At 44.2% G+C, this 14,923-nt stretch overlaps 1 protein-coding gene across 1 annotated transcript in view; it reads left to right on the top strand.

Annotated features, from left to right (window-relative positions):
- Nucleotides 1-14,923, top strand: part of DNAH9 (dynein axonemal heavy chain 9) — a 325,725-nt gene that overhangs the window by 292,710 nt on the left and 18,092 nt on the right. The window contains exon 67 of the mRNA XM_072730369.1: nucleotides 5,512-5,694. Within this exon, the coding sequence (XP_072586470.1) occupies nucleotides 5,512-5,694 (183 nt within the window). The remainder of the gene's footprint in view (nucleotides 1-5,511; nucleotides 5,695-14,923) is intronic.

Genomic DNA, 14,923 nt, shown 5'->3' on the forward strand with positions numbered 1-14,923 from the left:
GCATAAGATAGAATTTGAGAACAAAAAGGAAGAGAAGACATGTTATGTCACCCAGACCCCAAGCCAGCTAGGATGAAAGCTGTTCTAGCTGTAACATTGTGGAACTGGAGGGTATTATGCTGAGTGAAGTAAGTCAATCAGAGAAGGACAATCATCATATGGTTTCACTCATATGGGGGATATAAAAAATAGTGAAAGGGATTATAGGGGAAAGGAGAGAAAATTAGTGGGAAATATCAAAGACGGTGACAAAACATGAGAGACTCATAACTCTGGGAAAGGAACAAGGGGTAGTGGAAGGGGAGGTGGGCGGGGGTTGGGGTGACTGAGTGACGGGCACTGAGGGGGGCACTTGACAGGATGAACACTGGGTGTTATACTCTATGTTGGCAAATCGAACTCCAATAAAAAAATATATACAGAAAGAGAGAAAGGGAAGAAGGAAAGGAAGGGAGGAAAGGAGGGAAGGGAGGAAGGGAAGGAAGGGAAGAAGGAAGGGAGAAAGAAAGAAAGAGAGACAGAAAAAAATGAGAAAAAGGGAAGGAAGGAAGGAAGGAAGGAAGGAAGGAAAGAAGGAAGGAGAAAAGAAAAAAGAAAGAAAAGAGAAAAGAAAAGAAGAAAAGAAAAGAAAAAAGAAAAGAAAGAAAAGAAAAGAAAAGAAAAGAAAAAAGAAAAGAAAAGGAAAGAAAAGAAAAGAAAAGAAAGAAAAGAAAAGAAAAGAAAAGAAAAGAAAAGAAAAGAAAAGAAAAGAAAAGAAAAGGAGAAAAGAAAGAAAAGAAAATCGAGTCCAGGACTCTATACGGGATCGATTTAGGGTTCTTCAGGCAGGGTTCAAAGAAGCCTCTCGTTCCCATCGGGGCCTTATCCTTGTCCAGCTCCAGAAATGATGTTGCAGAAGTGAATGGGCATCACACTGTGCAGACAGGCGTCGTGTGTGTGTGTGTGTGTGTGTGTGTGTGTGTGTGTATGTGTATGCCTGGTGTGTGGTCGCCTTGTCCTGTGCCGCATGCCTTCTCCCCAGCACAGCCGCTCAGTGGACAGGGAGAGAGCCAGAGCAGACAACGCGTTTTACTGTCAAGCTGGCGGCAGCCCAGAGGTGGCACCTGCACAAATCTGCTCCTCTGCCTGCTTGTATCTGGATGAGAACCTGGGACATAGCACACCCCTGGGCTGCCAGGCACCTGGGAAGGAGAGACAGAAGTCGGGGGGAGCTTGGATGTTCCAGGACACCACGGGCTCCTCTGATGACCTGAGCTGGAACTGCTGTGCAGCCCCAAATGCCTCTCTTAGGCAGATGAGCCTGCTGCTATTGGGGGGGTACCTGGCCATATTAGTTTGCTAGGCTGCCACCACAAAGTACCACAGACCAGGAGGCTTGGACAACAAAAGTGTGTTTTCTCACTGTTCCAGAGGCTGGAAGTCCAAGATCAAGATGTCAGCAGGGTCGCTTTTCTCCTGAGGCCTATTTGGCTCGTGGGTGGCAGTCTTCTTCCTGTGGCCTCTTGAGACCTTCCCTCTGGGCTCATGCGCCCCTGCTGTCTCTGTGCGTGCAAATGTCCTCTTCCTAAAGATACCAGTCAGATTGAGTTAGGACCACGTTATTACAGCCTCCTTGTAATGTAATCATCTCTGTAAAGGTCCCGTTTCCAAACACAGTGACATTCTAAGGTACTGGGGGATATGTGAGTTTTAGGGGGACATGACCCAGCCCATCACACTGGCTCCAGGGCCCCCCTCAGACATACGCCCTTTCAGTGTTAGGGATGCAGTAGCATCTCCCCGATTTGTCCTTGACTACTGGACCTCGCTAGTGTTGAATGAGTGTCTGGTCATTTGGAAGAAAGTGAGACAGGTGCCCGACTCCTTATATCACAGTACCTTTCAGATGGCTACATTTAAGCTTTTTTTTTTTTTAAAGATTTTATTTATTCATGAGACAGAGAGAGAGAGAGAGAGAGGCAGGCAGAGGGAGAAGCAGGCTCCCTGCAGGGAGCCTGATGTGGGACTCAATCCCAGGACCCTGGAATCATGCCCTGAGCTGGAGGCAGACGCTCAACCACTGAGCCATTTAAGCATTTTTAATGAATTTTACATGAAAACATCAAAAGTACTGAAAGATAACTTGGGTGAATGCTTCTATGATCATACAAAGAGGAAGGCATTGTAAAACCTCTTCTTAAAGAGCAACTCAGAATCTATAAAGATTGACAAATGTGATGACTGGGAAACTTTAAAAGATCTGCAAACCCAAAAACACCATGAACAAAGTCCAAGGCAAACTAGGAGAATCTCTGCCACACAGACACTGGGCTGTGGGCAGATCTTATTAAACTATGAAGAGTTCTGACAGGTAGAGGAAGAGAGGACAGAAGAGGGGGACAGAAGGACATAGAGTCACACGATAACATGACAGGCCAGTAAAAATAGCACAGTTCTCACTGTACTCCCGACTACATGAAGGTATGTGAAATATCCTTTTTTACTTGATGGTACAGAGTTTTAAAAGTGATCTTATCCAGTGGTGAGGGCGTAAGAACACACTCTCTGGGGGTGAATTCAATTCCAGAACAACAGCTACTAAAATGTAAAATGTTCCTATTTTTTTTTACCCGTAATTCTATTTCTAGGAATGCAACCAGTGGAAACGCTCCACAGTGTGCAGATTTTGTGCTGTATTTATTTATTACAGGATCGATTATACTGGTACAAATGATAAACAGGGCAAATATCCATCAAAAAGGGAAATGACACAAATTATGGTATGCCCAAGCAGTTAAATAATATATTCTATACAACATATGTGTATACATGATACGTAGTATATATATCACAGTACTTATATAAAATATATGCAATGTTTTAAAAAGGCAAGTCAATAGGTTCTAACAAGAAAATGTGTCCAGGATTTATTATAAGGTGAAAAGCAAGTGTAGTATGACTCCATTAGTGAGAGGGAGGTGCAGAGGAAGGGGGAAGGCTGCAGCGGGGACAAGGAAGGTAGTTAGGATAGGTGACGGACACGACTCTGTGCCTCAGAGGATATCTGCGGGGATTCTAAACAAAGACAGAAGCAGTTACCAGTGACTTGCTCCTCTTTGAGGGAAGAGGCAAGATTGTAACAGGATTTGGTTCCTAATATTACAACTGTCTGTGAAACTTAGATTTTTAGGGTAAGCATTTATTTGTCAGGGAAAAAAAGGCAGAGGAGTTTGCCTGTGGAAATAATTAGACCACATTCCTTGCAGCCCATTCTTTCACCTGAAGAGCCCTTGGGCTCCTGCAGGTCGGTGCACCTGCTCCCTTCCCTGGCAGTGCTCCCTGTCCGAGGCTCCTCCCAGTCTGCTCACTTGCTCCCTTCCCTGGGCAATCCTTCCCATCTTGGGATTATCCTGACTGTGCACCTGCTCCGGTCTGCAGTCCTCCACATCCTGGGCTCATCCTGTCTGTGCACCTGCTCCCTTCCCTGGCAGTCCTCTCCTCCTGTCTGTGCACCTGCTCCCTTCCATAGCAGTCCTCCCATCCTGGGCTCCTCCCGGCCTGTGCACCTGCTCCCTTCCGTGGCAATCCTCCCCATCCTGGGCTCCTCCCTGTCTGTGCACGTGCTCCCTTCCATGGCAGTCCTCCCCATCCTGGGTTCCTCCTGTCTGTGTACCTGCTCCCTTCCGTGCTAGTCCCCCCTATCCAGTGCTCCCTTCCCTGAGTCCTCCCATCCTGGGCTCCTCCTGTCTGTGTACCTGCTCCCTTCCGTGCTAGTCCCCCCTATCCAGGGCTCATCCTTTCTGTGCACCTGCTCCCTTCCGTGGCAGTCCTCTATGTCCTCAGACTTGGTCTCCAAATCCTGCTCAGCCTGATCAGGACAGAGTTCTGTTTCTCCATGGTCTGTGTATTTTGGGAGAGTGCCTCCAGTGCCTCCTTTCATCTCTTTGTGCAACTGTCCGAATGGCAGCTCATGGGTGTAGGGCTGTTTCTTCAAATTCAGCTCCATAGAAAGTAAGATGATATAATTTTAGCCATTAGTCTTCTATCCCAGCAGCAGCTCTCAGGTACCGTTAAAATTCTGTTCTGGTTTTTGCTGTGACAGCACCAGAGACCCCTTTCTGACAGGGAGATGAGGTTTTACTTTCCTTTTTCAGACATCAGCCTTTTTCCTGGAGAGTGTATTGGGTGTTAACAATACAAGGCAAAGTGAATATTAATAATCCCTTCTGTAGCTCTGTATAGCTTTCGGATGCCACCACATCCATCAGCTCACTTGATTTGATCTTTGCAACAGCCCTGGGAGTTGCGGGGGGACGGGGGGAGTGTGGGCAGGTGGAGAAAGACGCTCTTGGAAATTTTTATAGATAAAAAAATTGAGGCCTAGATGACTTGCTTACACTCATGTGGATAACACATCACAACTGCATTAACTCAGCCAAGGGTTTTGGTTGCAAGCAAGAGACTAATTTAGCTGAAATAGGCAAGAAATAGCCCACTGTGTCAAAGGAATCAACCTAAGAAAGGTTGGAGAAATCCCAGGGGCTCTAGGATCCAAGGGAGAAAGAAGAATGTCCTTTCAGGGCACTTCCATCAGTAGCTCCAGCCACTTTCTGTCCCTGAATCAGGCTTGAGATTCAAATTTTAGTGCTCCTGGGAATGAGGATCTGGTTGGCCTACTCTGCTCATGGGAGGATTGGGCCCCATGACTGTACCCCAAAACAATGGGGAAGGGATTTCACAAGTGGAGGTGGGGGCCTGTTATAGGAGATCATGAGCAGAACAACAACCATCCCATCAGGTCCTCCTGGAGCCCAAGCCTTCATGATCCAGGAGGGGCCACCCCCCTCCATGCTGGCCACATGTTCTATTATGTCTGCACTTGCTCCATTTTTCTTTCTCTGCTGACAGACCTCCCGGGCTTACTCATTTGCTTCAAAATGGCAGACTCAGCCTCCAAGTACTTGCCCCTAAATAACTCAGGATCTCAGTGCTTCAGTTCCAATTTTCCAGGCAAGACACCCTGGTGGTGCTAGCTCCCCTGGTCTAATTAGCTGATAGTTTGTGCAGTAAAAGGAATCATGGGGCTGGGAGGAGGCTTACATGATAGATGGGGATGCTTGTTCCAGGACCCAAGGACAGAAACTGCAGTGCAGCCTCATGGAACATATATACACACACGCACACACACACATACTTATTCATCACTACTGCTCATCACTTCAGGTTCATATGGTCCCAAATGACCATCCTAGACTATCCTATGCCTTTCCAGTTTCATCTGCGCAGCTAACTGGGTCAGCCTCTGGACTTTCCCAACTCCTGATTCTCGAGAAGACACCTATGTTCTCTTTTTAAGCTGGTCACCCTCTGGAGAGGCCATCCTGTGGGCGGTGCTCAAGCCCTGACCCAGCAGACCTAAGCAAGTAGGCAAGAGTATGGCCAGCGGTTGGATGACTGGCCTCTATCACAGGGGAATGGAGTCCTGGAGAGTCAGAAACCTTTCTTAACCCTGTGTTTCCTGTTGTGGGGCAGGTCAAGGCCCTCCTGGAAGAAATCCTGGAGCGCGTGACAGATGAGTTCAACATGGCAGAGCTGATGGCCAAAGTGGAGGAACGCACCCCCTACATCGTCGTTGCCTTCCAGGAGTGTGAACGGATGAATGTCCTCACCAGGGAGATCCAGCGCTCACTGAGAGAGCTGGATCTTGGCTTAAAGGTGAGGTGTGTGAGGTCTGGGTGGGAAGTGGCACTGCCAGAGGACACGGCTGGACCCCCTGGGGAAGGGGGGCTTCCAGGGACTCGGGAACTGGGCAGCTGTCCTACAGCAATCTGGATGCTCTAGAAGGTGTCACTCCTAGAAACCAGAGTCTGGCTGGGCTGTGGGGAGGCTAAGACCCAAGGTTCTATAAAGTCAGAAGCTGTACTGAAGTTAGAATATGCAAGAATGGCAGGTCGGCATATGCACACTGCCTGAGGACACCGTACTCTGAGGAACAAGCAAGAGTACCATTGTGACAGTCTGGTGTCGTCTACTGACATAAGATAAGTTGCTTTCGTGGGAAGGGTGGGGGCAAAAGAATGCTGGATGCAGTTCAGGTTCTAGAACTGGACAACCCCAGGGTCACCAGCCAGCCTCTGCACTTCCTCGCTGTGTGGCCTTAAAGTGGCTTAGGTCTCAGTGTCTCCATTTCTTCACCTGTAAAACAGGGATGACAGTCCTACTTCATCAGGCATGGGCAAAGGATTAAGTCAGATAATGTACATAGTATGTTTAGAGCGATCCCTAGCATACAGTAAACACCCCAAAGTAGTAGCTGATAATTATCACCACCCTATCAGGGGAAAGGATTTTAATCTCTTACATCAGGGTTGTAGGAAAGGTCCAAGATCCTGCACAGACACTGCATTGCTCTTGAGCAATGAAGGAGCCTGTTTCGACCACCAGTTCCTTGGATGAGTGAACCTTAAAGACCAGGAGGTAATTATGTTAGGTGCCTGGCCCAGACCCTCGTGGAGAAGCAGTGGTATCACCACGCCTCCAGTGACAGGTAAACGGGAGATCCCGCTGCCTTTCAGGAGCTGAAGGGAACCGTCATCCACTGACATGGGCACGTTCCTTAACACAACTGTGGCCCCAGACAGAGGGAAGGGGAGAGGCCAGTTTTTGGAGCTGGCACAGAAAGCCCAGCCAGGCCCCGAGGTCCAGAAACTACAAAACAGACTGCAAAACCTATGTTGGTAGGCATTTTTTAAAATCTATTAATGTCCTCCCCCCAGTATAGATGAAGTAAGGAGGAAGCACAAACAGAAGTGATGTTGAAGACAGTACATGGAAATGTTTCCAAATTATGTACCAGCTTGTAATCAAATGAAATACAAAATGCCACAGGACCATCTCACATGTAAAGGAGGAGTCTGCGGGTCACATGGCTCCATCCCAGAGGCATGGTCTCTACTGGCAGTGACCTCGAGGAGGTTTGCTGCAACCTTAGCTTATCAAGTCTGTGCTCTTTGGTGCAGCCTGTTACCATCTGGCTTCTGATTCACTCATTTTTTCTTCCAAGAGCCGAGGCTGTCCTCAGGTGTCACGCATCACAGAGCATGCCCAGACGAAGACGAAGGGGGTGGGCAAGGAGCTTCCTCTTTGCTCTCTGTCTAGTTCAGGCACAGCTGACCAATGTGCTAAATGGGCGGGTCTGAGCAGCCATGCTGGAGGGTGCAGGCGACGTTCTGGTGACCTCCACCATGACGGTGTCAGAAGAGTGAGCACGCGGGCAGAACATGATACGAGGCCAGCAGGGAGATGCAGGAAGAGAAAGGAAGGAACAAGTGGCCCCGGAGGAGAAGCGGCATGGACTGGCCATGGAGGAAGGGTGGGATTACAGCAGGTGGGGACAAGGAGAAGGATCTTCCCGAGGCGCCGGCAGAGGCACCCTGACTCTGCTCTGGCTGGAGCAGAAGGTCCACTCAGGTGAGCGAGCGTTATGTGGTGAGCTTCAACAGCTGGTGAGGGGACGGCACCCACGAGCAGTCAGGATAGTCAAGTCCCCCTGGGAGCTGGAGAAGAGGCATTTTGAAATGGTGCCGTCTACACCCTGTCTCTTTAGGATAGGTCCCTCCCCAAACAGGCCTGCTCATCGGACTCCTGGGGGGACTCCCAGCACATGTCCCTGATCCACTGCTGGGACCTGGAAACAGTTATTTTTAAGCAGCAGCCAAGTGATTCTGACCACAGGTCGTTTGTGAAGCAGAGGTTAAGACAAGTAGGTGGAAGAACAGGATGGGAAAAGGAGTGTGCAGAGGTTGGTAGCAGAGTTCAGGGGAGGGAGAGAGACAGGAGAGGAAGGAGCAGAGGGGACGGCCTGGCAGGGGAGGGACAGGGGTCAGCAACTGCCCGCTTCTGGGACAGGGTGGCTGGCTCTGCTGACCAGCTCCCATGGCAGAGGGCAGGGGGCAGGGGGCCATTCTGACTCCGGTTCTCCTTAAAAGCCACGTTAAAAAAAAAAAAAAAAGCCACGTTAAAGTTCTAGGAGCCGACGGGGGCAACTCACACGACCCCTACACACTCTGTCCAGAGGGGCACCAAAGTTAGGAGATGTCTAACTTTTTAAATCATTAAGTCAATACCCTTAGCATTTATGATAAACTTTTATGTGTAACTGTTCATAGTTGGCTGCATGGGAAACCATAAGGCTACCACCCACAGAGAACCAGCTGAACTGAGAGGCACGGTATGCTAAGCCCGAAGACTTGTGGGAGCTCAAAGCCCACAGAAGTGGTAGAGGAAGACAGGATGGACACTGAAGAGAGGGTGGTTTGCCACAACCACATTTCCACAGAGACAGATTCACCACAGTAATACATCTGGCTCCTTGCCTTACACAGTGAAGACAGGTCCTCTGAGTACCACAAGCTGACTGCTCAAAGGTACTGACTCTCACTAACCAAATGCGCAATAGCCTGATGCACACCGACCTAATAGTAACAAGTCAAAACCCACTAATACATATGCAAAAATAGAGAGGAATCCAAATATATCACTAAAGAAAGTCACTTACAGTCAGAGAGCAAGGAAGAAAGGAACAGAGAAGAAATATAACCATAAAACAAGTAACAAAATGGCAATAAATACACACATACCTATGAATGATTTTTTTAATGTAAATGGACTTAAACCCTCCATTCAAAAGACACAGAGTGACAGGATGAGTAAGAAAATAAGACCCATCTATTCACTGCATACAAGAGACTCATATCAGACCTAAAGATGCATGGAGATTGAAAATGAAGGGATGGAGAAGCATTTATCCTGAAAATGGATGTGAAAACAAAGCTGGGGTAACAATACTTATATTGGACAGATTACACTTTAAAATGAACCGTAACAAGAGACAAAGAAGGACACTTCATAAAAGGAACAATCTAACAAGAAGATAAAACAATTGTAAATATTTTTTTAAAGATTCTGTTTATTTATTTGAGAGATAGAGAGCATGAGCAGGAGGAGAAGCAGACTCCCTGCTGAGCAGGGAGCCCAAAGTGAGACTCAATCTCAGGACCCCAGGACCATAACCTGAGCTGAAGGCAGATGCTCAATGGACTGAGTCACCAGGCGTCCCAACAATTGTGAATATTTATGCACCCAACATGGGGACACCCAAATATGTAAAACAGTTAATAACAAAAGAGTAATCAATAGTAACTATAGTGGGGCCTTTAACACACTATGTACATCAATGGACAGACCATCCAAACGGAAAGTCAACCAGGAAACAGTGGCTCTGAATGACACATTGGATCAGATGGATTTAACAGATATGTTCAGAACATTCCATCCTAAAACAGCAGAGTGCACATTCTTTTCAAGTGCACATGGAACATTCCCCAGGACAGGTTACATATTAGGCCACAAAACAAGTCTCAACAGATTAAAAAAGATCGAAGTCATAACCATGCATCTTTTCTGACTACAACACTATGAAACTGAAATCAATCACAAGAAAAAATCTGGAAAGAACATAAACATATGGAGGTTAAATGTGCTATTAAACAAGGAATTGATCAACTGAGAAATCAAAGAGGAAGTCAAAAAAATACATGGAGACAAATGAAAATGAAAACACAACAACACACAAAAACCAATCTTTGGAATACAGCAAAAGCAATTCAAAGTGGGGAGTTTATAGCAATACAGGCCTACCACAAGAAGCAAGAAACATCTCAAACAACCTAACCTTACACATGAAGGAGCTAGAAAAAGAAGAAACCAGTAGAAGGAAGGAAATAAAGATTAGAGCAGAAATAAATGAAATAGAAACTAAAACAAAACAAAACCCAATACAATGGATCAATAAAACCAGGAGCTGGTTATTTGAAAAGATCAACAAAATGATAAACCTTTAGTAGAATCACTAAAAACAAAGAGAGTGAGGGGGTGCCTGGGTGATTCAGTCAGTTGAGCATCCAACTCTTGATTTCAGCTCAGGTCATGATCTCAGAGTCATGGAATCAAGCCCCACATCAGGCTCCATGCTAGCCATGGAGCCTGCTTAAGATTCTCTCCATCCCCCTCTCCTCAACTCATTCATGCACACACTCTCAGAGAGAGAGAGAGAGGACTCAAAGTCAATCAGAAATGAAAGAGAAGGGATCCCTGGGTGGCTCAGCGGTTTGGCGCCTGCCCTTGGCCCAGGGCACGATCCTGGAGTCCCGGGATCAAGTCCAGCATCGGGCTCCTGGCATGGAGCCTGCTTCTCCCTCTACCTGTGTCTCTGCCTCTGTGTGTGTGTGTGTGTGTGTCTATCATAAATAAATAAATAAATCTTAAAAAAAAAGAAATGAAAGAGAAGAAGTAAAAACCAACATTTCAATAATACAAAGGATTGTTAGAGATTATAAAAAATTATATGCCAATAAACTGGATAATCTAGAAGTAATGGATAAATTCCTAGAAACATATAACCTCTCAAAACTGAATCAGGAATAGAAATTTTGAATAGACCTATTACCAGCAATGAAATTGAACCACTAATCAAAAAATTCCTAAAAAAACAAAAGTGCAGGACCAGATGGTTTCACAGGTGAATTCTATCAAACAGTTGAGAAGAGTTAATACCTATGCTTCTCAAACTATTCCAAAAAGTAGAAGAGAGAGGAAAACTTCCAAATTCACTCTGTGAGACTGGCATTACCCTGATACCAAAACCAGATTATTAAGACACTGCATAAAAAAAAACTATAGGCCAATATCTCTGATGAACATAGATGCAAAAATTCTCAACAAAATATTAGAAAACTGAATCCAACTATATAGTAAATAAATCATTCACCACAATCAAGCATGCTTTATTCCTGAGATGCAGGAGTGGTTCAATATTCACAAATCAATCAACATGACACCTCACATAAATATGAGAAAGAATAAAGACCACATGATCATTTCAACCAGTGCAGGAAAAGCACAACAAAATACAACATCTATTTGCAATTTAAAAAAAAAAACTCTCCTCAAGTAGAGTTACAGGAAACCTACCTCAACATACTAAAAGCCATATATGAAAACCTCAGAGCTAACATACTACATGCTGAAAAACTGACAGCTTTCTGCCTAGAATCAGGCACATGACAAAATGCTCACTCACCACTTTTATCGAACATAGTACTGGAAGTCCTAACCACAGCAATCAGACAAAAATTTTAAAAAGGCATCCAAATTGGTAAAGAAGAAGTAAAATGTTCACTATTTGCAGATAATGTGATACTATATAGAGAAAACCCTAAAGACTCCACCAAAAAACTACTAGAACTGATAAATTCAGTAAATGATGTATTCAGTAAAGTCACAGGATACAAAACCAGGGCACAGAAATACACTGCATTTCTACATATTAATAATGAAACAGCAGAGAATTTGAGAAAACAATCCCATTTACAATTGCACAAAAATAGTAAGATACCTAGAAAAGTAAGATAGTAACTTAACCCAAGAGGTGAAAGACCTATACTCTGAAAACTATAAAACACTCACGAAAGAAATTGAAGATGACACAAACAAATGGCTCATGGATTGGGAAGACGAATATTGTTAATATGTCCGTATTATCCAAAGCCATCTACAGATTTAATGCAATCCCTATCAAAATACCAACAGCATTTTCACAGAACTAAAACAATCCTAAAATTTGTATGGAAAGAATCACAAGAAAATGAAAAAGCTGGAAGTATCACAATCCCAAATTTCAAGATATACTACAAAACAGTAGTGATCAAGACAGTATGGTACTGGCAAAAAATACAGAAACATAGATCAAGAGAACAGAACAGAAAGCCCAGAAATAAACACACCATTATAAGGTCAATTAATCTTTAACAAAAGAACCAAAATTATACTATGGGAAAAAGTCTCTTCAACTAATGGTGTTGGGAAAACTGGGTATCTCCATGCAAAAGAATGAAGCTGGATCACTTTCTTTCACCATTCTCTTACACAATACACAAAAATAAACTCAAAATGGATTAAGGATCTAAATGTGAGACCTGAAAGCATAGAATCCTAGAAGAGAACACAGGCAATAACATCTCGAACATCAGCCATAACAACATCTTTTTAGATATATCTTCTGAGGCAAGGGAAACAAAAGCAAAAATAAACTATTAGGACTTCATCAAAATAAAAAGCTTCTTCTGCACAATGTAGGAAACAATAAAACTAAAAGACAGCATACTGAATAGGAGAAGATATTTGCAAATGACATATCCAATAACAGGCTAGTATCCAAAATATATTAAGAATTTATACAACTCAACACCCAAAATCTAAATAATCCAATTAAAAATGGGCAGGAGACATGAACAGACATTTCTGCAAAGAAGACATGCAGATAGCCAACAGATGTATGAAAAGATGTTCATCATCACTTACCATTAGGGAAATGCAAATCAAAACAATAAGATGGTCACCTCACACCTATCAAAATGGCTAAAATCAACAACACAAGCAACAACAGATGTTGGCGAGGACATGGAGAAAAAGGAAAACTTGTGCACTGTTGGTGGGAATGCAAACTGGTGCAGCCACTGTGGAAACAGTATGGAGGAGCCTCAAGAAATTTAAACTAGAACTGCTATATGATCCAGTAATCATAGTAGTGAGTATTTACCCAAAGAAATCCAGAACACTAATTTGAAAGGATATATGCACCCCTATGTTTAGACCAGTATCATTTTGTAACAGCCAATTATGGAAACAGCCCCAGTGTCCATCAGCTGATGAATAGATAAAGAACTTGTGGTGTATACATACATTGGAATATTATCCAACCATAAAACAGAATGAAATCTTGCCATTGTTGTTGTCTATGCAACAACATAGATGCCACTAGAGAATAATACTAGGTGAAATAAGTCAGAGAAAGACAAATACCATATGATTTCACTGATATGTGGAATTTAAGAAAAAAAGAGACAAAAAGCCAGACCCTTAACTTATAAAGAACAAACTGATGGTGACCAGAGTGGGGGGAATGGGTGAAATAGGTGAAAAGGATGAAGAAGGGCACCTGTCGTGATGAGCACTGAGTAATGTATGGAATTGTTGAATCACAATATTGTGCACTTGAAACTATATAACACTGTATATTAACTACACAGGAATTAAAAGAAAAAATTTCTGTGAAACAGTAATAATAAACACCATATTTCAATGATATAAGACAAAAACATAAAATATCCTATTAATTTTTCTATTACCTACATATTAAGATATCTGACATTTTAGATATACTGAGTTGAATGGAAATATATTATGAAAATCAAGTTCATCTTTTTAATTTTTTATAGGGGGCTACAAGAAAATTTAAAATTACACACGTTACTCACATTTGCAGCTTGCATTATACCGCATTTGAGCAGTGCTAGTGCTCTCTTAGTTGGAACGATTGGCCAGCCTACACACTGGGCAGGGCTGGGAATTTTTTTTTTTTTTAAGATTTTCTTCATTTATTTGAGAGAGAGACAGAGAGCACAAGCAGAGGGAGGGGCAGAACAAGAGGGACAAGCAGACTCCCCGCTGCTCCATCCCAGGACCCCAAGATCATGACCTGAGTCAAAGTCAGACATTTAAGCTGAGTCACCCAGGTGCCCTGGGAATCGTTGTAGATTATTCAAATGTTTTAGGACATCAGACTTTTCTTTTCCCCCTTAGGCTTTCAGTGGCAATTAACAAACTCTGTTTCTAAATATGTAAAGGATACTCAAACTTGAAGTCCAGCTTGCTGATTTGGAGAACTAACCATTCCAACTCTTTACTCTGATCCATTGTGTTCTGACTTAATAGCACAGGTCTGACAGGGCCTTGCTTTGACCCTCTTGACGACTTACAGTCACTGCTCACCAGGCAGCCGCCCTGCCCCATGTGCCTTCCATCTTCCAATGCACCGTCAGAGCACCAGCTGGATGGGCTGTGGTCACCCCTGGTCTGGAAGTCAGACTGGGAGGGGTGCAACTCATATCATTCCCACCACCGTCCCCATCACCTCCCCTCCTGTGTTACAGACAGATGAAAGCTGGCTGCAAAGGCCACCTTCATAGGGAAGAAAAAGCAGATAGGAACTGACCATCAGGACAGGGTGCAGCCTGCAGCCCCTCGAGGAGGAGGATGTGGGTGTTGCTGATGCCCTCTGGACTGAATGCTGGTTGCCTGCCTGTGAGCCCAGAGCACCCAGCTGCTTCAGATCCAACAGAGGTACCCTTTCCAAATGGAAGTTCCTGGCCCTCCAGGGGTTAGAGTCCTTAGGTGTGGACTGCAGCCTATGAATCTGAGGAATTTGATAAGATTGGGCTTGAACAAATGTAAACAGGTTTCTATATGATAGTATAGCTGGACCTTTAAGAAGGGCCCACTTGCCCAGAGCATGGCCAGAAATTTCCTGTCTGCCCACCCCAGCCTCCACTGATCTGGAAACACCCCAAGAAAGTGATGTTTTCTGAACAGCTTCCAGGAAATGCTGTCCTAGAGTCTATGCTTTCCTCTTCTCTTAAGAAGGGACACAACTCTGACTTAGTGAATTTGTGGTGGGGCTCTCTCTCATTCCTTCTCAGCCCCTACAATAAATGTGAGTCATTTCTACTTCATCTAAAGGTCATGGGAATACTGACGTCAGACACCTAACTACAAGGTGCATGGTTTCCTCTTTTCCTAAACTGTTCTTCACTCTCAAACTGGCAAAACCTCAGAGACAGTACATTCTCGAAGGCTCTGTCACTTCCACATTCAATCAGCAAATGTAAAAGCATTGTCAGAAAGAATTAACATCAGATTATAAGCAGATGTGAGAAAGTTTTAAGAAAGCCAAGTTACACATTTTATGTTTCTCTATCAAAATGATTTCAGATTTCCAAATAGTGTTTAAAATTCAGTATCGCATATTTTTTAAGATCTTATTTTT

The sequence above is a fragment of the Vulpes vulpes genome, chromosome 12 (genome assembly GCF_048418805.1).
Source record: "Vulpes vulpes isolate BD-2025 chromosome 12, VulVul3, whole genome shotgun sequence".
NCBI lineage: Eukaryota > Metazoa > Chordata > Mammalia > Carnivora > Canidae > Vulpes > Vulpes vulpes.